This window comes from Harpia harpyja, chromosome 12 (assembly GCF_026419915.1).
Source record: "Harpia harpyja isolate bHarHar1 chromosome 12, bHarHar1 primary haplotype, whole genome shotgun sequence".
Classification (NCBI taxonomy): Eukaryota; Metazoa; Chordata; class Aves; order Accipitriformes; family Accipitridae; genus Harpia; species Harpia harpyja.
The window spans coordinates 6,078,667-6,102,037 of NC_068951.1; the positions used below are offsets into that span (position 1 = coordinate 6,078,667).

At 48.7% G+C, this 23,371-nt stretch overlaps 1 protein-coding gene across 2 annotated transcripts in view; it reads right to left on the minus strand.

Annotated features, from left to right (window-relative positions):
* Positions 1-647: 647 nt before the first annotated feature.
* SUPT6H (SPT6 homolog, histone chaperone and transcription elongation factor) overlaps positions 648-23,371 on the minus strand; it is a 30,596-nt gene continuing 7,872 nt past the window's right edge. For both annotated transcript variants that reach the window (XM_052803296.1, XM_052803297.1), the window contains exons 5-37: positions 22,755-22,950; positions 21,976-22,060; positions 21,314-21,587; positions 19,924-20,025; positions 19,308-19,424; positions 18,686-18,775; positions 18,059-18,201; positions 17,642-17,793; positions 17,059-17,157; positions 16,750-16,879; positions 16,491-16,641; positions 15,915-16,069; positions 15,130-15,325; positions 14,650-14,789; positions 14,454-14,571; positions 13,736-13,812; positions 13,424-13,559; positions 12,866-13,003; positions 12,377-12,544; positions 11,724-11,851; positions 10,414-10,621; positions 9,798-9,945; positions 9,398-9,540; positions 8,488-8,628; positions 7,210-7,405; positions 6,837-7,075; positions 6,414-6,527; positions 5,791-5,915; positions 5,186-5,298; positions 4,698-4,775; positions 4,443-4,609; positions 2,858-3,045; positions 648-2,676 (exon numbers count right to left, since the gene is read on the minus strand). In XM_052803296.1, coding sequence (XP_052659256.1) covers positions 2,490-2,676; positions 2,858-3,045; positions 4,443-4,609; positions 4,698-4,775; positions 5,186-5,298; positions 5,791-5,915; positions 6,414-6,527; positions 6,837-7,075; positions 7,210-7,405; positions 8,488-8,628; positions 9,398-9,540; positions 9,798-9,945; positions 10,414-10,621; positions 11,724-11,851; positions 12,377-12,544; positions 12,866-13,003; positions 13,424-13,559; positions 13,736-13,812; positions 14,454-14,571; positions 14,650-14,789; positions 15,130-15,325; positions 15,915-16,069; positions 16,491-16,641; positions 16,750-16,879; positions 17,059-17,157; positions 17,642-17,793; positions 18,059-18,201; positions 18,686-18,775; positions 19,308-19,424; positions 19,924-20,025; positions 21,314-21,587; positions 21,976-22,060; positions 22,755-22,950 — 4,842 coding nt within the window. In that variant the 3' untranslated portion in view covers positions 648-2,489. The remainder of the gene's footprint in view (positions 2,677-2,857; positions 3,046-4,442; positions 4,610-4,697; positions 4,776-5,185; positions 5,299-5,790; positions 5,916-6,413; positions 6,528-6,836; positions 7,076-7,209; positions 7,406-8,487; positions 8,629-9,397; positions 9,541-9,797; positions 9,946-10,413; positions 10,622-11,723; positions 11,852-12,376; positions 12,545-12,865; positions 13,004-13,423; positions 13,560-13,735; positions 13,813-14,453; positions 14,572-14,649; positions 14,790-15,129; positions 15,326-15,914; positions 16,070-16,490; positions 16,642-16,749; positions 16,880-17,058; positions 17,158-17,641; positions 17,794-18,058; positions 18,202-18,685; positions 18,776-19,307; positions 19,425-19,923; positions 20,026-21,313; positions 21,588-21,975; positions 22,061-22,754; positions 22,951-23,371) is intronic.

The following is a 23,371-nucleotide window of genomic DNA, read 5'->3' on the forward strand; positions in this document are numbered from 1 at the left end:
GAGGCTCCTCAAATGCCATACAAGAGCTCTTTGGAGTGGGACAATAGAAGCTTTTCCAGCCCTGGGACAAAGGCAGATGCTGCCCTGGGGAGAGGCAGGGGCAGGGCGAGCTGCCTGTGTCCCTGCCTGGCGGATGGTGATCACAGCCCGACTTGTTCCCCTTGCCCATAACTGGGCTCCTGTAGTGAAGAGTTTGAGGGCAGAGCCCAGAGATAGGGCATTGCCACCAACTCCAAGAACGTGCTTCCGAGTGAGAAATGCGGCTGGGCACGGTGGCCCCTCTCCTACCCGGTGAGGCCGGCAGAAAGACCTTCCTGCACCAGCACCAAATTCCAGAATTGGAAAAAGCTGGAGCGACGGGAGCCGAGTGCTGTCTCCTGTTTTGCCACGACATAGACTTGGGAGATCAGGCAGCACCGAGGCCCAGAGAGCAGAGCTGCCCCATGCAACCCCCACTGTTCCCAGAGGATCATGTGGCGCAATCCCAAATCCCCAAAATAAGAAATAAGCGGACCACAAGAGCCCGGGGGGAAATACCAAGGTTGTAGGGAGGCATCGCACACTCTTGAGCACTGCTAATGGGCACAAAGTCCTTGCAGTGACCACAGCGTCATAGCAGGAAGCACAGACATGTGGCATGCAGGCAGTTTCCCAAAAGTAGAATTTTTATTGACGGTAAGGGAAAACTAAAAACAAAGACAGCCAAAAAGGAGAGCTGACAACACACAACTAGCCCCTCCCTGTACAGGTCTGACACATCCCTGGTAAGGAGCTGCTCCCAGTCAAATTCCTGTCATACAGATTTTGATAAAATAAAAAAATAGCATAAGGTTAGTACACCTGCAACCTACAGCAGCCATGGGCCCCGGCACACAGTCCTCCGGCCTGGCCCGCGCAGTTGCAGGGGAGGAACAGGACTGTCAGGCCCCCAGTACTGCTGAGGAGATGGCAAGGAAGCCAGGACCCGCATTTCTCTGTGGAAACAGCTTTGCTTTGTCTCCCGGGTTGCTGCCATTCTTCAGGAGCATTTACATGCAAAGACGACCTTTGTTTCTTAAGATCTGCTGTTCTTGCTCATTTCCTAGCGAGAGGAGGCTAACCAGGAGCACTTGGAAGGAACAAAGACTCTGCTTCCATAGAAAATCCCTGCTAACAAAGCAGGGGAGAGGAAAGTGTGTGCAGCAGGAACTTTCCAGTTCAGAAATGGCTCTCAGTGCTGGCAGTCGCTTTGCAATACTGCAGTGGGCTGTTTCTGACACGACCGAAGCTATCTGCGCTACCTGCCCTCCTCCCCGGCCCCCCAGTACCTCTCCCAGCCAGAGAGACGTGGGCCTCCGAGAGGTGCCCCGGATGTCGGTGTGATGTCTCTATACAACGCATTCAGAACAAAACATTATTCTTTATCAGCTCAACAGAAATCAGCTTCTCTGTGAAAGTTTCAGCACACAGAGGGTAACTCCAAGCAACAAAGGAAGAAGGAGCATCGACTTTCACCACTGAACTCTGCTTCTAAGCAAATCCACTGCTAAGAGGAGAGGGCAGGCAGGCAGCACAGGGTGCAGGCAGAAAACCTCTCAACTAGCGTTCAGTAGAAACTATTTATTCACCCCTCTTGGTTACAACTGGGCAGGGTTAAGCGGATACGGAGGAGGATGCCATGCACTCCCAGCTGCTTTGCGTTCTCCACCATCGGAGCGGCTGCTCTTGCAGCGTTTTAGCCCACGTCTGTCCTGCGCTCAGGAAAGCTGCCGTTGGCTGGCGTTTTGCTTCGGAGTCTGATTAAAAAAAATAATAATCAAAACTAAATAAATATTGTTCCAAAATAAGCCAGAGGAGAGAGCAAGCCTTTGGTACGACAGCTGCATTTCTCTCCAGCAAGACCCCAAGCCCCAGAGCTGCTGTGCTAGACCCCTACGAACACAGCTGGGGGTTGGCACAGACTCCACAGAGCCTGTTACGCACGAAAACATGGAGCAAACAACAACATAAGCTTTTTGAGAACTCCGGTTTGCTTGTCACAACCCCCATGACTTTGTGCTCTCAGGACAAGAAGAGGTGACAGTCAGGGTTTGGGAGAATCCAAATGAAAAAGGCTCACTCCAGGCCAATAGTCTGCACTTTCAGCTACGTTTGCTTCCTAGTCTTTGCAGTGAAAGCAGACTGCTGTACGCATACAAGGACAGACTCATTTGACCTCATAACTACTTTGCCGAGCTTCCAAAGTGGTGAACCAGGGCCTGGAACGCGGAGGCCGCTGCAGCTTCCCTTCCTATGATATATTTATATATATAGTATATGTGTTTAGACCAGCCCTGCCAAGTCTATTCATTTGCTCAGGTGCATGTCACCAAGAGTCATTTCCCACCATCTCACGACGTATAAAACAGGAGTTAATGTGGCTAAGGGAAGGGAAGTTGTTTTCAACTGTTCACTCTCCCTTCCCCTTCCTAGAGAAGGGTACGGAGGTTACGGGTCAGGTCCAGCACAGCCTATCGATCCATCTCATCCAGCAGCGGCGTGGCGTCCCCAGCGATGGACATGGGTGTGCTTTCGATCATGGGGCTGGGAGATGGGCGAGGAGTCAACCTCTGCTTCTGTTTCCTCCTTTCGGCCTCCTTCTCCTGAAGCCACTGCTCGGCCATCTTTCCCCAGTCGATCGCAGCGTGACTGTTGGTCCTGAAACAACACAGGTGGAAAGTGAGACATGCTAGCGGGAGAGCTTCCCTGCCCTCCCTCCGCAAGGGTCCCATGCAGGAAGGTGCAAGGTAACCCCACCATGCTGGTTCCACAAAAATCAACAAAAGCAATCAAGATGGGACACAGATGGATCCATGTACCCAGCACCAGAGACACTCACTTTGGCTGCTGCCTCTGCCTGGAGCTGGACGATGGTTGCGACTGTGTCTGGGACTGGGTGGACTGGGGTGTGGTGTTGGCCTGGAGCTGGTACTGGGGCGTTGTAATTGGCTGGCTGGGGGTAGTGTAGGAGTAACTGGGGGTCATCAGAGGGGTGGCCACCGGTTGCTGTGCTGGAGTCGTGAAGACCTGCAGAGAGCAGATACTGTTAGGGGACAGAGGACAAACCCTGCTAGGCTGTGGGGAAGAGTTCTGGTGTGCTCTGCATTGCCCTACTCGCCCAGGAGGCTGGTGCACACCCTTGCTGCACACTCCCAGCCCTGCTGGAGCCCCTCATATGGGCAAGGAGATGTTTGCAGTGACCATTGCCCAGGGAATGGGGGGCTGCAGGGCAGAAGGAGCAACACCCTGCTGAGCACAGGACATTTGTTCCCCTGAGAGGCCCTGATCGCCCACCCGACCTGGGTCAGCAGGGCCACCACAGCCTGCCTTCCTTGTTCACCCCACACAGGGTACCAGGGAGATGCTTAAGCCGAGCAAAGGTAAGGGCTGCAAAAGACAGGCACAAGAGACACTTCAGGCAAGCTAGCAGAAATGATGTCCTGCAGCAGGCATGAAGAACAGATGAATTCCTCCCCTGTGGGCTGCAGAGAAGGCGCAGCAGCTCCCGAGATGGCTCCTTCCCCCATCCGAAGCTGGCTGGCTCACTATTTGTCCAGTGCAGCGCTCAGTCTCTTTGCCTCCCAGTGTTCACCTCCCTTTTCCTTCAGATTGTCTTGATGATTAATACAGTGGGTTATCCACAGTCCCTGCCTATCCCCAGCTCAGCATTTACTGTGCCAAACTCTGTGAAAGCCTCCCAAGGTGGTCTAAAAGAAGATCACTCCTCCCTGCAAGCCTTGTCTTGCAGCACCTCTTCATTAGGTCTCTCTAACGGCTGGGTGTGGTTTTTGTACCCAGGCACCTCAGTCCTTCTGCAGCTGGATTTAGCCTCGGTGTCAGCTGGTGAACTGGCAGCGTGGGCTGGGAAGAGGCAGGCACCGGCACACATGAGGAAAGGCTTCAGTGTGAGCCAAAACTGTCCAATTCCATCTTATTCCCTGCAAAGCCTCTGGGTGTTCGGTCAGGCTGAGGTGTTCGCCTGCCGGTGCAGCTCAGAGATTAGCACGCTGAGCTGAAAAGCCCTGCAAACTCAGCGCATAGTTTCACAGCTAATCTCTTCCACTGGCAGCTCACGTTGCCAATTCAGGGGCACAATCAGAAGGCTGTGTGCCCTCACCGCTGGATCCCGCCTCTCCACCCTGCCACATTCCTTGGGGGCCAGACCAATTTGCTACTTGCTTCAACTCTCCCCAGAGCAGGGCTGTATTACATGCCTCATTTCCTCAGCCACAGGAGGCAAGAAGAAACGCAGTCCAAGAATCCAGCCAGGCTCCCCCGTGCAGCACCATGGGTACGCAACTAGGACTGGATGGTCCCAGGCAATGAGTAACTCCTTAGGGTTACTTAAAGCCCCCATGGGATGGTTTCTAGCAGCAAGGAAAAGCCATGCAGCACCTCCTGTCAGAAACTTAAGTGACACCTACATGGTACGCGCTGCTGCCGCCTCCGCTGCCTCCATAGCCGTACTGACTGGATGCCCACTGTGCAGGGGTGGCATTTGGGTTCTGTCCCTGTCCTGTGACGGCAGCGATGGCACTGAACATCTGAGAGGTCATGTTCTGCGGTAGAGCGTTCACTGCACGGGTCAGGTCTGCAAGGAAGACCCGTCACGTTAGACAAAGCGGAGCCTGCAGAAGGAGCTTTCATCCCGATTCCAACCAGGAAAGGCCTGCACTGACCTGCCAGGTTAATGTTAGCTGGAGTAGCATTAATGGAGGCTGGAGTCCTGGTCCGACTGCTACTGCTGGGGGTAATACCTGTATAACACACAAACCAAGAGAGATAGATTAGTTCTCCTAGAAGAGCAGCTATTGGCCTGAAACTCAGGATTTGAAAAAATGCAGGCAACACTTGTACTGGCAAGATGCTATGTTACCAGGGAATGGTGTGTGTAGGCTTGTATGGTGGGGTAAGCTAAGGGAGAGGAAAGGGACAAGCCCAGCCTTTGCTGTGTGGCCTACTTGGCTGAAAGATTAACTCTCAGGAGAGCTCTCAGTAGGTCCATGGAAGCCAAACACTTGAGTGTTGCTTTGAAACTTCCTACACGTAGAAAATCCTAGGACACATTTCAGGGACAAAGAACATGACATTGTCCTTTAATAACTGTCCCTATTGTGTGACACCCAGGAAACAAACAGCTGAGGCACTCAGGTTTTGGGGTGCTCACCTGGAACAGGGTCCTGATAATGATCCTTAAACCATCGGAAGAGTCCATTCACGGTAGGGAAGACCTGGCCCCGGTAGCGGAATCCTTCTGGCGTCACTGTCACATACTCTATCCTGTGAGTAGCAGTGAATGCAGGAGAGCACAAGAGATCACAGGCTGCTTCAGAGCCATACCTGCCGCTGTACAGCACCCTCACACTAACAGGTCACAGTCAGAACAGGCATGGCCTACAAACTCTGGCAATGGCCGTACTGATAATGAACAGATAGACCTACCCAAGACACTTTCATTTTATTTTCAAACAACTGCTCCAAAATACCATGCCCTTCCACGCAAAATCTATCAATCACTGCCTATACTCCGGTGACATCCCCAGCACAGGGCAGTACTGCTTGTAGCAGCCAGCTAGTTAGAAACACAGGAGTCTCCTGAGTGAAATTTACTGCTAGACATGGGTCCTCCACCGTCACGAGGCCAAACCCTGGGTAAAGGGAGGGATGACTTATGGGGATACTGACAGAGCTAGAATCAAAACTGGCAGCAATAAGCTGAGGTGTGATACTGGCAGTACTCAGCTGCAGATGCTAGGCTTCCCTCTCACTTACCTTGGTTTGCCTCGAGGCTGATATCCCAAGAGGAATTTGCCAGGTAGATCTTTACAGGCACTGATAAAGTAGGGAATAAATGTCGGCTTCTCTTTCTTGGTCTTTATCAGCAGCTCTTCCAGCTTCTAATTAGAGAAAGAAAGAAGAGAAATGCTCAAGGAGAGCCTACATTTTCAGCAACACACAGAGCCTATGGCTATCTCACTCCATGCTGTGGTCAGCCCTTTTCCCCCCCCGAGCCCTGATGTTAGCAATCCAACAAGGACCACCAACTGCACCATTTCTACACAAGGTTGGTGCACAAATGTCACCAGGTCACAAAAAGCCAGTTACTCTCCTTTCAGTGATATTTGCTGACAGGGCAACCCTTTGCTGCTCTGGCACACCACTCTAGCACACAGTACTCCCATTGCTCTCCTAACTCCACTGCTCCCAGACAAAATCCCCGTGAGACCTACAGCTGGAAAGTGACTGCCAAGCCCCGAGACAAGATGATCAGAGAGCTCACTCCAGCAGCAGCTCATGCCAGACAGAAAGAGTTTAAGACCTGTCCTGCAGTAAAGAAATTTATATAATGCTCCTACATCTCCTACAGAAGCTACCACATCCCAGGACAGGCTTACCTTCTTGTCTCCACCGTTGCAGTCCTGATAGTATTTGTGATTCAACAGGTCTCTGGCAAAAGAAGCCATTGGCTGGACATAGCGCGCAACAATTTCATCCAGGTCTTCAAATTCCTTTGAACAAAACACATTTAAAGAGGTATTTAGGGTGCATGATGAGGAACTCTTATTCTAGTATACAGCTCTCAGTCATACAGTCTGCACAGCAAGGCTGGATGCTTTGAGAAGGAAAAAAAAAAAAAAAAAAAAAAAAAAAAAGAGCTGAGTATTGTCTAAGAATCTGGAGAACTGCAACGGAAGTAACTCTCCAACAGTCTGAAAGCAGCTGCAAGGACAGAAAGGATGTGCCAGCCTGTCCCTGCCAAATAGGTGCTTCTCCTTCCCCACCAACTCCTTCCCAGGCATGCTCTGCAGGGCTCTTACCTCTGTGTTAATCCAAAGCGTGGACCCCAGGCTAAAAGCATTCTCCTTGCCCTCTTCTCGGACATCCACATGCTGGTAAATCCCATCGTTCACCTTCCAGGTGACAGTCAGGTGGTTCTCCCCTTTGCTACTTGGCCGAATAATCACATCCCCTTGGTCCATGGTCTCCATCATCTTCTCGGCTTGCTTGAAGCTAATGTTGTGGAATGATGGGTGAGCAATCACTCTCTTGATGTACGCTAGGGGACAAAGCGAAGTGTTCAGGCTTCCAAGAGGAACTGCTTTATTGGAATTATATGTCTTATTGTGCTTATTCTCCTGAAGCGCCCTGGGAAGGCTGGCATTACAAGAGAGAGAAAAATTAGAGACTCACTTGTCCGCTGCTGCTTTCTTTTCAGGTCTTCTTCCTGTTTGTGATCTGCTGCCTCAGAGTCAAAGTCGTAGTAGGTGTCTTTAGGCAGTTTCCACTCATTGTTCTTATCCATCAGGTCTGAGGTCCTGCAGGTCAGGTCTGCGCTGAACTTCTCAATGTCGATCTTCATAATCCTGCAGTGAACAGTCATTCCCACCTACAAGAAAGGGGCAGGAAAAGCTGATCAGTGGGTTTGGCTGATACGCCAACCTCCCTGCACTACAGAACAATCTGTGTGGGGTCACGCTGACAATAAGGAGGTACAAATTACCTCACCTACTTGAGACTGATACAACCTTTAAAAGTGATCCTTCCATACGAAACAAAAAACAACTGATCCCCAAGTTGACTAGAATCAAAAGAGATTAAAGGAAAAACAGGCAGTTCTCCAGCATGTCTACCACCTATGCCCCATAACACAGAGAAAACTGCACGTCTGGAGGCTGAGGACAATTAAGTTTGCTATTTTACGTATCTTTAACAACGGGAGCAGCAAAACTAGACTTCAGGATGTGCAAGAAAGCAGTTAAGTCTGTTCAGAAACAGAGTGGAAGACATCCAAAGGACTGCCCTAATAAAATGGGAAACAGAAAATTCCACCACAAAAAATGCAATGTCTTAGTCCAGTTAACCGTGCTGAAGTTAACGACTCTTTAAAGAAATGCTGAGAAACCTCTGAGCTTACAGGATTATCAATCACCTGCATGGGCTGTCTGGGCAACCCCAAAAGACAGAAAAGATGTTAAACCTCTATTTTATCATGTGATAAAAAGATGTGATTCTGTTTCTTTCGGAACACCAATCCCTCTCCTGAGCAAGACCAGTAACTGATGACCTCCACAAATGAACTGAGACAGAAGAAAAAGCTATGAGAGAGGGAAAGTGACCCTTGCATATCTAACAGCAGTTCCATGAACTCTTTAGAAAGCCAGAAACAAAGGGCAGCTCTGCATTAGAATGCCTTCTGGTCTCCTAAACCCAGACTATAATAAATCCTCCCGCAGTGCAACATGTTAACTGATTAACATGGTTCCCACCAGCTGCCAAGAGAGATTTGCACTGTGGGAGAACGACACTAACCAGAACCTGAACTCGCTGCTGATTTAAAGTCCTTAAATAAAAATAAGGTTTGAAAAGTCATTTAGGCAACAGTGTTATTAACCAAACTCTGAATCTTTGGTATCGGCTCCATGCTCTTCCAGCTCTTGCTGGTTATGTGGAAATCCACTGCTTTCATACCTTCACTCTTTCTTCTGGCCGCTTGACCACCTTATCACTAAGAAATTTTGTTGGGATGAAGCCAGCGACACCATTATCCAGACGTGTCTTCACTCCGATGGCCTGACCTGGGCAGGAACCGCTGTCAAAGTGGTTCCAAACCTTGAGCAAGGCAAAAGTAAAAGTCATTCAGCATGGAAACAAAATAGCCCCGGCAGCTCACACTCAAACCAGTCTAAAAGCTGTGTCAGCAAACTGGTGCTGCCAGCAGAAACATGTGGAAGGGCAGGGGACAGAGGACTTCAGTGAATGCTACCCAGTAACGCAATCTTCCTACTTCAGGTCTGCTCAACTTATGGGGCTTTGCAACCAGGAAGGTCAGAACATTTTTAGATCCTGAACACAAGCCTGCAGCTAGGGCTGGTTTCTAATGAACGCTATAGGGTTTTAAAGTCATGGATTACCAAGGCTGGAATTCAGCAGTGTTTAGAAGAGACCTAAAGTACAGCTGCATTAAGCAGCAGGGAGTCCAGATAAGTTCTTAAAATTGAGAAGGTGGCAGAACAACCTTCTGTTCTCAGTGTCACAGGCAGTTTCTCTGCATAAAACACAATCCTAGACCACAAACAAGCCTGCTTTTGTATTCGCAAAGAACTGGTCAGCTTAGCTCCAGGTCCATTTCACTCCTAGCCCAATTCACTAACATCCATAACGTAGTCATAAAGGACCTGTCAAATCGATACTGAAGCAATTAGTCAAAAGTGGAACAGATTATATTTGCAGCCAAAGGCCACATTCAGGCTGGGATCCTGGGGCACTGCAGGCACAATCTGGGCTCTGATACCTTGTCTCCCAAGAACCTACAAAACGCTCAAGCCTGCTGACAGCAGACTCCTGACAAAGGCAGGCCCATTAGGAGAAGCAGCCCCACCTCGCTGAGCTCTGGAAAGTTATCCTGCTGACAGAAAGGACACTGCCAAAGGCCAGTTTCATCGTTCCGTATCGCCTGGTCATAGCTTTCTCCTTGTGGCCGCCTGTGGGCTATCCCAGTCACATTGCAGATGATCATTTTACCTGTGGTGTGATGGGAGAGGAGAAGGAAAGAATGAAAAACTTAAAGCCAACTGCCAGGCTGGGCAGTTCCCTTGACGTAAGGTAGTTGTGCATGAAAACGTTAGGATACTACCCAGGTACTTGAAAAGCTGCTTCACGTACATGCAACCATAGCACCATCCCAACATCACGCTCACCAAGATCCCCCTCTGCCCCACCTTTACACATCCTAAGTCAACTTAGGATGACAGAAACCAGGGATGTAAACAGGGAAGTACCTATATAAAAAGTCTCTGGAGTTTCTTTGGTCAGCATATTGAAGACCTCTTCTGTGTTTGGAGAACGGTATGGGGTTCTCAGGTCCTTGTACCTGCAGCTTAGCTCAGCTCGAATGTCATATAAAGTGATATGCTTGTCACCGTAGCCCTGTGTGGTATTCAAAGGTTATAAAGCCATGAGCAGCAGGAAGGAGGTGAGTAGGGAATCCAGTGTAAGTTATGAAAAAACTCAAGGAACTTATCAAACAGCAAATTTAAAAGAGAGAAATGTACAGGGTACCATCAAACTGTAGAACTCAGTCACAGGATGTTGAAGAGGTCAAAAGTACCAATACATTCAGAAAAAAGTTAGATAATTTCAGGGAGAACAACTTAAACAGCCTAATTGCTGTCTCCTGCCTCCTTCCTCCCTCTGCCCCAAGTGTACATTCTGTAAGCATTTACTACATGCCATTGTCAGACACTGAATACTCATCATGGCTGTTTATACATTTTACAACGGCAACAGCTAAATGCTCAGCTCCTAAAAAGGATAAGGGTCACCAGCTATAAAACTTAAGAAACTGAGCTGGACAGCAAAGCTTCTGTTTTTCAGCACCAGGAACCCCCAGTGCACCTGTCTTTCCAGTTCTTCAGCAAAGGCATCGAGATCCAGGTCTTTCAGACGCTCAGGGTTTTCTAAGATCTCCTCTAGAGCTCCTGCGGGATTAGCGTCCTCTGCCGACTCATCGTATTCTAAGGCATCCACTGCCATTTTTCTTGCCCATTCATAGGTTTCAGGATGGACCCTAGACCCATCTAGGACTTCGATGTAGGAATCGGTACTGAAATAAAACCAAAGCAGTGTTAAGATAAGGACTCTGCAGGGTTCAAAATGACCTCCTCCAGCTCAGTAATAAAGCACACTGTTGAGCACCACTGCTGGCTGTGTGGCTGCTTTGCCACAGTTGACCTCCATGGAACAAACTACTCTAAAAAAGGACACAGTGAATTCTTCAGTGCTAAATCAACAGGAGCCAGGGCAAGACATGACAAATTCCAGTCTGCAGCTCCTGCACTGCAAAGATACAGCCAGGCATTTTGGACGTTAGGTAGATTTGATCACTCTATATACTATAGCTGCTCTATGAGCACGCAGCTCTCTACAGTTTCTCTCCTCATACAAATTAAGTGTTGCCAACTGGCAGTGCAGCCATCTGCATCTAGCTCTTTGGATGAGTCTACACTTTGCCCCCTGCATCTCTGGGACTTGTATCCTGCAAGAACCAGGGACCTAGTGGGGTTGGATCACTCAGCGTAAGGATTCAGCCGGGTGTCCTTTCTCAGACATGCTTTTCAAAGGCAAAAAGGATACTGTGCCAACCCTAGAGAAAGGACGTTTCCAACAAATGACCTTTCTGTGCAAAGCAGTCAGAGATTTAGAAACTAAGTTATCGCTGTCTTCCAAACACCTCTCTCTTGTTTAGTTACCAGTAACCTAACGGTCTACAAACTTCCCAGTATTGCTACTAGTTTAAGAGGAAGCTAAATTGCCAAGTTATGCCTCAAGTTTGAAACTTTAGAAAAATAAAATACTGATGGTTGGACTAGGCAGAAACTAAGCAAAAGTGCACAGGGGTTACTGACAGACATGCACGACGACTATGTTGGGGAACAACTGTTTTCAGTTTAGTTCCTCTTGATCACAAAGGGTCTTTCAAGCCATAGCAAGCTATATAATTAATGTTCTGCAGCTTGCACTGCTGTGTGAGTTTAGCTGCCCTTAAGAATCAGATTAATAACCAGCAATACCTGAACTTGGCCAGTGATCAGAGGGGCCACACATAAACTTCTGGCAACATGGACTCCACAGAATATGATTGCTTCAGCCTGTCGCTCATGCTAACTCCGCACCCTGTACAACATTGAATGCAGCCCAATACCCACCTATCACCCAGCGATGCTGTGTCAATTTTGATGAAGCCGGCACAGTTGATAAACACCTTGGGTCCCATGTGACACATCGTAACCAGCTGGGTCCTGTTCTCCAGACGTGTGTTGTTTTGTTTTAAGATCTGCAGAAAGGTAATAGTATAAGCCTTGCTATTCAAACACAAGGATTCTCCAGGAAAAGCAGAGGACTCACACTGGACACTGCAGTGTTCAAAGCATCTGACACAATCAAGCCCATCACAAGTCATAAATTGTTGCCCCCTGTCCGTGTCTCAACATTGTATGAAAGGAGATGACTCCACATGGAACGGCTCCAACTCCAAAAGCGTTGGCTTTTTGCCTTGTGTTTTCTACAGTATGGAGGCGTCTTGATACTGTAACAGCACATCCGTTCCTGTGGGTTCAGAAGCTAGCTAGGATTGACAGATCTGCTGAGTTGCTTGGGTCTATCAAGGACGTTAAGTCCATGCACAGCTTCGGGGTTAGGCGCAGTGAGATAATACATACTAAAACACACGTCAACGAAGCTGTCAGCTGCATCTGGCACATGGGACCCTGACTCATTTCATGACAGCGCTGCCATCAGGCCAACTCGCACATTATTGGCGATGCACAGTTTTTGTCAGCAAGGACAGAAGCCTCCTTACCTTTAGCAGATGAGTGCCTTTGCGTGGTCCCAGGCCACACACGTACTGCAGCAAAGCCTGGCTGTGAGGGTGAGCAATCGCCCGATTGACATCCACTCCCACCTCGTTCACACGGTTTATGAATTCGCAGTAGAGGGCATTCAGCAGTTCCTCCTTCACCACGTGCTCCTGACAGAAAGGAGAGGCGTTAGCCTCGCATGGAGATGTGTGCAACACTTTGCCATAAGCAAGCTGAGCCAAACCCAACACACTGGCTCTCGGGAGCTGTACTGCACCTCAGAGTTACCCCTGAGAGCAGCCTAAAGGTAGCAGGCAGGTGAGCTAAAGGAGGCAAAAAAAGGTGCTGTATAGCCTGAATATGGCATAGAACAGGCAGAACTTGCACTAGTTCAATTTGGAATACTTTTCTTTGACAGCAAACTGTCCCAGGCCACTTTCTCTTGCAGAGAAGGATCTTCCTTGCCCGAGGATCTCACAAGGAAAAGTTACCTGCAGAGGGTGGAGTTTCAGGCAGAGAATATCCTCATCGGAGCTGCAGACCTGGGCAAACTCTATGAGGGGGTCCTGAATACGGCGAGCAAGGGAGACGGCTTGACGCAGCAGAGGTGGGTAATCCCGGAACTCATTCTGCAAGAGGCCAGAGAATCAGGGAAAAGCCTGATGGTGTTTTCACACTTTGTAGCACAAGTAGCAAACACACATCAGACAGGGACTGGAACAAGGGAAGCATTTGGTGCTTGGGGCAAAGAGAGCTGAGGTTAAAGGCTCCCAGGAGCTCTGCTGCAACTACGAGTGAAACAACCTCACTCACTCAGCTGAGCAAGATTGATTTCAGACTACATCAATATCTACTTTGTACCTCTGCTGGTGCTGATCTCTTCAGGGAAGCCTAAATAAGATGTTTTGCCTTGATCCAAAGATCAGTACGTCACTGTCTAGATGGATCACATGAGGCAGCCAATAACGCAAGGCAGGGCCAGCACAACAAATGGAGGATGACACAGCACGAATGAGTGACAGACTAAGCTGGAATAACAGAAGGTTCACCTCAGACTTCTTGCTGTTCATGTAGAGGATAGCCAGTTCATTGTCCACCAGCTCCACTCCGATAGAGGACAGCTGCTGCCCTTGATCCAGCTCATGAACAATTCTCTTTACATCCTCCATCAGCATCTGAGCATCCCTAGGGACAGATGGCCAAGGGGATTGAGGGGAGAGCGCAAAGCTGGGTCCTGGAATCACTTAGGGAGATAATCTCAACGGGTTACCTCACACCACAGACAGAAACAGTGAAATGTGGACAGGCATGAGGAAAGGACTGCAAAGAGACTGGGAAGTGGAAGGAACACAAAGACTGACCTGTTCTCGCCTGCAATTGTCACCACATGAGGCTTCTTGTTCAGGAGAAATTTTTTCAAGGTTTCAATATCCTGAGCCTGGAAAGAAAAGTGAGACAGGTCAGAAAAACTAGATGGTTTCTGTACGGAGCTAGCTACCAGTCCTGGGTTCCTATTTCACAGGGCAAATCCTCCCCCACTGTCACCCTGATCTGCCACCATGACATGAACATGGCTAAACATCTTTTCCACAGGCTGGGTTTGCAGCTCCTCACCACTGTAAGTACAAACAGGAAAGCTCTGCAGAGGAAAGACTGATGGCATCACGCTCTGGTGTTACAGGAAATCAGTGCAAGTAGGCAGTGGAAGTCAAAAGCCTGCCCCAAGCTCCAGTAGGTCCCACAGCCTCTCGCTATTATAATGTGATCAGGGAAAGGGGAGAAAAATTCTGTAGCTGCGACCACTGAAGCTCACAAACCCCCAACCAGCAGAACTCAAGAATGGCAAGGCCCTGCCACTCCCCGTAAGAGGAGCAGAAGAGATGAACTGGAATCTAACTGGAAGCAACTGTTCTGCCAGAATAGTTACAGGGTGGGAAAAAGGCAGTATTCTTGCACGCAGGAGTGACAAGGCCTGAGCTGCCTTCAGGCTGACTATTCCTCTCCAGCCCGCAGTGGATCGCACGGTACCAAAAGCAATGTGCAGACATTCATCTCGACAATAGCTGCACCAAGGTTTACCTTCTTTTCCCTCTCTTCCTCACGCCAGGCGTTCCTTCTCTTTGTGAAATGTGGCAGTCGGAGGAAGTCTGTAACCTCACCCTCTCCATTAACAAGGGCACAAAACACGGGGTGGTCCCTGCAAAACAGAGATCGCTCAGACATGGGGGACTGCTAAAGCTGTACATGGATCCAGAGGCAATTCCTTTCCTCCTACCTGGCTGAGGAAAATGCAATGCCTAGCACCCGAATCCCCTTCCCTTGGTTCTCATCCATGAAATCATCGTCTTCCTCCACTTGCTGATCAGGACGGTATGAAGCTACTTTTAACCAGTTGTACAGTTTCCGGCTGCAAGCCTGGTAAAACAGAGAAGGGGAGAGAGGAGTGAAAAAATCCACTGCAGGTGCTTTGGCATAGCCCTTCTCCAGAGGGAAGGTCATGCTCAAGGCAGCAAGACAGTATATTCTGCCGGGACTGGGACAAGCTCTCCAGTACCATGGAGCCCATCTTCCCTCCCACCGAGATACTTGCTTTTCTCTCCATCCTTGGGAAAGAAAAAGACTCAAACCCCTGCCTGCCTCCTCCTCCTTCCCAAGAGCCTGTGTACAGCCTGTCAGCAGCTATCCCCAGCATGCTGCAGGACTGTTAGCATTTGTAACCCAGCTCTGACTCAAACCCAACTGTCCCCCATCTCACCTTGAGGACATACTCCTTGGCCTCCACCAACAGCTTGTTCTTCAACTCTTTAGCCATCTGCACGTAGAGGAACTGGTTGAGGGACCGCTCAATGGCCATCGTACGCTGCCGATTCCACTCTTGCACCTGGTGGCTGAACTCATCCCGATAATAGAACTGTTTGATTTCCTCAAAGTATGTCTGGTCGCTACCGTAACTGCAAGAAATGAGAGGAGGAGATACAGAACGGCTCCAAACACCTGCAATGACACCATCACTGGCAGATTCCTGCACAGGGATGCAATAGCAGCACCTCAGACTCAGGGAGCTGCCTGGAAAATTTAGTCAAGAACCAATCCTCCCATCAAACACTCCTTTAGCTGCAAAAACGACGTTGCTAGACAGATTGCAGCTGAATGCCATGCTGGCAGCACAGACAGGCCTGATTGGTGCAACACGGGGCAGCCCACAGCCACTCCAGCATATCCATATTGCACAGTGTGGCTACTCAGACGTGCAGGGAATGAACCAAGGACCACGCAGTGAGGGTGGTTGGGAAACAAGCATCATCTTTCACAAAAATCCTAAAGGCTTCAGAGTTTGCCTTCAAATGAATAAGACAGATGTCTGCTAAAGTTTTCACTAAGATGAAGAAAAAAAGCAAGACCCTGAGAGGCTGCTTGACTTTAAGGTGCAGGGACTTAAGGCCATGACTTCCAGGAGCAGTTTGGGTTACAGAGGAGCTCTAACAGCACGGCAGCACTGGATGAACAAACTCTGCCAAGGCACGGCCAGTGAGGACTCACCCCTCCACTCCTTTCATGTCAATGCTGATATCTATAGTGAGCAGTGCTTCGTCCTCTGCCAGGCTCATTTTCAGGAACTGGTCATCTCGCAGCTCTTTCACAGGCTTATTCTTCAAGTATTTAAAGGAATAGGCATAGTGGGCTTCATCAATGTCCTGGGAGAGAGGAGAGACAGTCGCCATGCATGCAGGGCATTCATGAAGAAAGACCCTTCTGTGTACCGAGGCAGACAATGGTTTTTATTCAATACCCTCTCACCCCTATGCCTGCCAGTCTGCATTTCCTTCCCCAGCAGGACACAGCAGAATTCGTTCCCAGTCCCAGAGAAACAGAGACTGTTCCAATAATGGAAGGCAACATCTCAACAGCAAGAATCAGGTCTGATGAAACGCTGAGACTAAAAATGCAGCACGCTGCTGAGTTGGCCTCTGTAACAGCCCAGCTCACATGCTGCTCTGAGATTTATTCAGAGTTGCCACTGACATGGGACAAGTTTTCAGATGCAAAAATGAACATTTGTGTGTTATTTAGAGCCTTCCCTGAATTGACCCACAGAGTCAGAGCTCCCTTCCTTACCTTCTTCCCCTTTTTGGTTGGTGAAATGTTGATTTTAGCTCTTTCTTGGAAAGTCTGTCTCAGGACCTGTCTGACCAAAGGCTCCCTGGCTATCTGCAAAGCCACCATGTACCGGGCTCCTTCCAGCACAGCTTCAGGGCTTGGGAATTGACTAAAAGCAAAAAGGCAACATGAAGGCTTAGGACTTGAGAATGCCCCCAGATGTCCTCCCTTGTGTCACAGCTGCAGGACCTCCACAAAGATCCCCCCCCCCACTGACCTACACACATAATCCTTGGCCAGCTCCAGGGGCTCTGCAGGAAACTGCTCTGTCTCGTGACGCTGGTAACTGTCTCGGAGATTCTCTCCAAACTGCTCAGGTGTCAGACCAAACTTCTTAGCCAGGCCATCTGATTTAAAAAACAAACAAACAAACAAAACCAAACCACAAAAATGATGAGGACAAGGGTATTGTAGCTTATACTGAGCAAAACTATCAGTCCTTCTTCTACAGGTGTAAGCCACAGCACCCAGAAGAGCATGCAGGCTAGGCCACTGCAAGCTCAGCATGACAGAACACAGCCCTTACCCAGCCCAGCTGTTTGACAGATGGTGTACATATCCCGACGGGAAGCCTGCTTCAGCTCAGGCCCTTTCTGCTCATCGTCTTCTGCATCCTCCCCTTCACCTATGGGAAGGATATGTTTAGCAAGGCCTCTTTAGAGGCACCCAGACAGCTGCAGTGTGTCAGAAGCACAGCAAAGGGATTAAACACAACCTACGTTGTGCAACAGAGTCCCTAAATTCCACAACCACACCTCAAAGATCACAGTACCCTTAAAATTATTCAGGGTTAGAAAAACACCCTGAAAACACTATCTTCTCTTCAGTTGCTGGGTTGCACATTAAAACACACATCAAGGTGGCTGATCCTTGCTTTGGCCTCTGCCATGAGGTGTGGTATTCAGTCCGTTGGAAAGCAGCACCTTGTGTGGCAAACTTTAAAAATTTTCAGAGATGCCTAGAAGACCTGGGACTAACTTGAGATAGAGTGAACAGCAGAGATGCTCTGTGCAAACACATAGGCTTTTGAAGAAACTTTCTTACTATTCTTTTGAACCAGGATTTTCAAACAGTCCACAATTAGGAGACTATCAAATCTGGGGACAAACCTTCCTCCTCTTCACCATCCTCTCGGATACGCTTTTGCTTCTTTCGAGCAGCCTTGGCAGCATTCTGCATCTTGGGGATGTCTCGCCCATAGTACAGCAGGAAGTGATTATACACGTCCTTCAGCTCGTCCATGGACTGCACGTCCTTCAGCCTACGGCATGCAAAGCCAGCATGTTACACCCTGCTTGCGGCAGAGCCGTGGTCAGAGCGCTTAAGGAACCTGCCCTGGTACAGGTCAGGCAGAAGGAGCACTTGGGCTCATCTTCCAAAAGAGTTTTAAATATTTCTCATTACTGGCTTTGCGGGGAGGCTAAAGTCAATGCGCTGCAGTGGCCAGAAAGCCTGTGCTGTTTGGGCAAGTTAACGCACATTTTAAGTCATTTTCGAACGAATATAAGAAAGTCATGGCACCATACCTCTCCATGTCAGTAGTATCCAGGGCTCTTATTCCATCAGCCAAGGGCTTGTCTGGGTCAGCAGAGATTTGTTCGTACTGATAGGCCTGCATCTTCTCAAACAGGCGTGTCAGGTTCTGCTTGCGGATCTTCAGCTGGGTCCACTAAAATGAGAACAAAAGACTTCCAGTGAAACGCACCATCGCGATGTGTCACATCTGTCTCCTCCCTTCCCAAACAGGGGCTTCCAGGATCTTGGGATATTTGTCAAAAATAATCATCAAAATCGTCATCCACAGCCAAGCCCAGATGTGACACACATGGCAGGTCTCATCTCAGAGATGGATTATATTAACAGAAAAAAAATAAACCAAGGTTTGGATCTACCTGATAGTAGAGAAGGAACCTGCAATCCTTCCAGGAGAGGTCACTAGACAAAAGAAACTTGGTGAAGGGGAAGGACTGTTTTGAATCCTCTTTTGTCAGATAACCCTTTACCACCACATGATAGCAAACATGCAAATAAACATGGGTAAAAAAGGCACACAAGGTCTCCACGGCGAAAACAAAATCTGCTGAAAGTATCAGGCTAGATGGAAAGACATGTTAAATGTTGATGGGATAACAAGCAGTGAAAACACTCCTCACCTTCTCATCCCACTGCCAGACCCTCCACAGGTCATTGATGTGCAGCTCTGGCTCCACATACTCCTTTCTGTAGAAAGCGATGAATGGGACCTGGGTCAGAAATGAGACTCATCACCACCATGCAGGAGACCAGGCTGTTGCTGGCAGCCAGGAGTCCAGAGAATGCTGAAGTTCCATGTGGAGAACAAGCTAATGAGGCAGCAGTGTGGGAGATGTACCAAGCCATGCCCCCAGCTCTTAAGATCGTTCCACAAAAGAATACACCACATAAACCAAAAAGCTTCCGCAACATCAGGCAACACCTCAGAGAACAGGCTGAATGGACCAAGCAAGGCTCAAGAGACTCTGAAATTCCTCCACCTCATTTAGTATCAATTTGTTCAGGATCAGGCAAAGATGACAATAGCACCAAATAGGCCTTAAAAACCTGCATTGCCACAGCTCACATAAGATGAGCTGCACTTCCCAATGAAGCACCATTTTGTCAAAGGAGAGGCAACCAGGTATGGCATCTCAGTCCCTTCTAGTTTGCTGCCCTAAATGCTTCCAGCAGCCCCTCTGCTGATCTTGTCTGGATAAGGAGACAGGAACTCAGACCTTATTTTGACAAGTCGCAAATTACCTCAAAATGTTGATTTCTCATGAAGTTCAGGGCTTCTTTAATCTTCTGGATGGTGCTGGGCCCCTTGCGGCTGAAGCTGCTGCTGGCTTGTCCACGGTCGAGGTAGTCAGAACTTTCCTAAAAGAAGAAACACACTGTGTTGATCATATTCCCTAACTGACCCCCTAAAAGACCAGCCCAGGCTAAGGCTGGAAAACGGTGGTCCCTTTTTAGCTGGCAATGCAGGCTTAGTTGCATGCTGTGATTTTAGAGACCACAGAGAAGCACCCTAGCCCTGACTGGCTTAAAGGAAAACAGAGAAGCAGCATCTGGCCAGAGTAACTGATGGTTAAAAGCAGATCCTGGCTAATACTAGTTTAGCCCTAAGCACACAGTGGCTCAGAAATCTTTCAATCATTCTTGACAATTATTCTTGCAACTTCTCTGCATTCCTTTTTGTACTGTTTTATGGATGCGAAAGCAAAGACACGTGCATGTTAAATGACTTGCTCAGAAAGAAAGGGTATATTGGGCACCACATTCCTCTGAGCAGACTCCTGGAACAACGTCTCCAGGCTGGAAATCTGCAGCACCTTCAAGTCCTCTTAGGAGAGAAGTCCCAGACATAGTCCTTTACCTGCAAGGAGATGGTGGGTGTTGCAAATGCATTCCTGTAAATCCAGTCAGCTTCTTCCTCCAGCTCATCATCTTCAGCATTCTTCACCGGGATGGATCGCAACTGTGAAAAGACAACAGGATGAAGAGAGGCATGTGCAACACCAGGGCTTGTGCTACCATGTCTTCAAGAAGCCTGGAAATTATTGTTTTGAGCTGCAGGTTGCTTATGGGGTCTCAGCACCTTCCACACCACAGGGCTTTGCTGAGGATAGCACTTCAACGTCTGCATCTTCTGAGCACACAGGAAACGTGCATCAGCTTTACACTAGGTAGAGGCAGTTAACAATTCTGTCAAAGGCTTGTGGAAAGGCCTGCAATGGTGCGAAATCTTCTGTGATGATCAAGTCGGGGTACCCCCACTTCCTACCAGACTCCCAAACGCTCTGCAGCTACATGCTCTGTTCCAATCTATCTGTGCCTGTTCTAGTCTTGTTATCACTTTTCTTGCTGCAGCCATAGAATAACAGAACATAAAGCAGCTCCAAACCCTCTCTGGGCATTTAGTCCCAGCCAATTCTCCTTCACAAGGCCTGCTCTAATCATCACTGACATCCGTGAAGATGACAAAATGTCTGAACAGGCCACATATGGCCAGAAGACATTACACACAGCTTTCCCTTGTGCTATGCACGCTGGCATGGGAAAAAAGGTCCTTCTGAAAAGCTGGCAGCTTCAGATGTCCCATTTTATAAAGGAGGGTAATAAGCCTCTGCACAGAATTACCTTAACATACACTTAAGGGAGATCGAAGAACATGGACTGTTCAGGGAAAACCTGATTACAGGGCAAAATTAGGACAAAAATATGAGATACCACAATGATTCCTAGCAGCACAAACAGATCTCCACATTGAGAGCAGTATAAGTCTCAATCGCTTGGTTAAAGTGTGTTACAGAAACACCTTGTACGGAACAGTTACACGTTGGCTGGCACATCGGTAGGCTAGAAAACCCTAGCAAACCTTCTCCAGCACTGCAGCTTCACTCTTGCTATCCAGAGATACAACTGATGCGATTACTAACAGCATCCAGCATAAAGGACATCTCAGCAGAGCGCAAGCCCTGCACCACCCCCAGGAGTGCAACACTGGCACCCAGTGGCCAAAGAGAAAGTATGACCAGTGCTAAAACCAGGCTTGCACAGCTAGAACAGTTCACAATGTCGCTGACAGGTTTGAATGCAGAGTTTTAGCCTATACATTTGACAGGTGGGATCTTCAAAGAGGGAAGAAGAGATGCCAAAATCCAGCCAGCAGCGAGGTGAAAAAGCTGGCCTGCAGGTCCCAGGCCTGCTGTACTCGGTGGGAGCTGAAATGCTTTCTGCCTGCACACCTGCCCCTCCTCCCTCACCTGGAACCTCTCGGGCATGTCTGTCATGCGGATCTCGTTGTCCTGGTCCGTTAGATGACTGCTCTCCAGCTCACTGGGCTCGTACATCTCAAAGATGCTACGCCGACTGACGCGCTTCTTCGCAGTCTTTTTGGGTCGTACACGGGTCTCCCCTTCGGCTTCTTCATCCTCATACTCATATTCCTCCTCCATCTCCTCATCATACTCGTTGTACTTCTCAAACTCATCATAGTCGAAGTCCACACCAAAGATTTCCTGGGCTTCCTGCAAAGCCCTAGAAGGCAGAAACTATTGTTCAGCCCCATGGTGCAATTCACACAACATCCTTCTAGCCACACAGAGGTGGCCAGAGTACCTAAGTCTAAGCTTTAGTTTTGCACCTAGGCTAAAAAAAATCATGGATAGGTACACAACTCTGAGCTTTACATGCAAATGCTTCTCTTAAGGGACTGGTTTTGGTATCCCCGTAAAAAATCCAGGGGAGAAAGCACAGAGTCAGACATTTAAGAAATCACAGACTAAAAGCCCCATGTTTAAATTTACCAGGTTCCTTTGGGGAGAGACCAGTGGTATCCAACCACAAGCTGAATCACTCTGCAGTTGCAAGAATCAAGCTGAACACTGTTTTCGAGGCTCCAGGCCAATTTCCAATCAATACTTACGCATCTGTGTATCCAGGGAGCTTCTTTCGCCATTTTGGCTTCTTCAGAGGTTGTCCATCGTCATCCACAATGAAGTCATCAATGTCTGGACATTGAGAAACAATTTAGTGGTCAGGACACTTGCATATTCAACTGGTACCTCTGACAAAGCTCAGCTCAGCCAGTGCAACTATGAGCCTCCACCACAGACTTAGGCTGCCGCTGGCTGTCAGTCTGCCCAGCTACCCACAGCATCTCCTACATCAACCTCAGACATTCCAGGAGCCTGAACCACAATAAGAAGCTAGAATGAACTTCCAGACACAGGCAAAGCCATCTGGCAACTATCTGCAGCCCAGTGCACTGAAAATGCAGTCAGAAAAGGCCTTGTTGCTTTGGACAGTAGACAGAAAGAATTCTTCAAACTCTTTCAGTATGGTACTAGCAGTGGTGACGGGTTGATGCTGAAGAGAAGTAAGGCAGGCATGCACTGTGCTACGAGGTACTAAACAGCGCCTTGACTTCCTTCCTTTGAAGCATTTCCATTTTGGAGGCAGCTTAGAGATGTTCAACACCTCAGCACATGTAATGTGCTTCTGGACATAGTGGTTTAGACAGACAAACTAAACCTGCCACCCAGAAACATTTAATTCTAAAGATTGTACTAATCAGACCAGCAAGAGCTTGACCGCAACAGGGCTACAGCCTTTAGTTACTTACAGCTCAGAGAAAGCCTTCACTTGGCTCCTGTGCTTTAATCCTAGGACAAACTTTGGATGTAACTGACCATCCGTACTCACCAGATTCATCTTCCTCCTCCTCCTCTTCCTCTTCTGGTGGAGCAACAGGAGCTTCAACAGCTTCCCCTCCCTCCTCGCCTTCACCATCCTGAAAGATTTCTTCAGCAATGGCTTCCTTCTCATGTTCTTCTTTTCCATAGTCTTCCTCTTCGTCATCCTCATCATCCGACATTTTTCGCACACGCCTGAATTTTTGCTGCAAGTGAAACGGCTTGTTAGTGCACGTAATTCCTGGCACAGACATTGAAAGCTCAGTGTGGTCTCCGCCAGGCCAGAACTGCACTTCTTCTACAGGCACCTGAGTGGGAGCAGGATGGAGCCCAGCACAGCACAGGCACACAGGGGAGAAGAGCCACCCCCTCAGGAGCCATGCTGCAGGTGCTCATTGGGCACAGCGTGTATATAACATAACTGTCTGCTGAGGACTGCACCGTGTCCAGGCCTGTGTCACTTGCATGTCGTCACCACCAGTGTTAACCTGGCTTGATACCTCTCTAGCAAGCGTTACAGAAGGAGCTTTAGAGCTTGCGCTGACTTTGAGGTTAGTACCATGCAGGAGAAAGTTATTGGAAGATGGGCTCCTCTGAGACTGTCTTGCAGAGGTGGGAAGGGAGGAG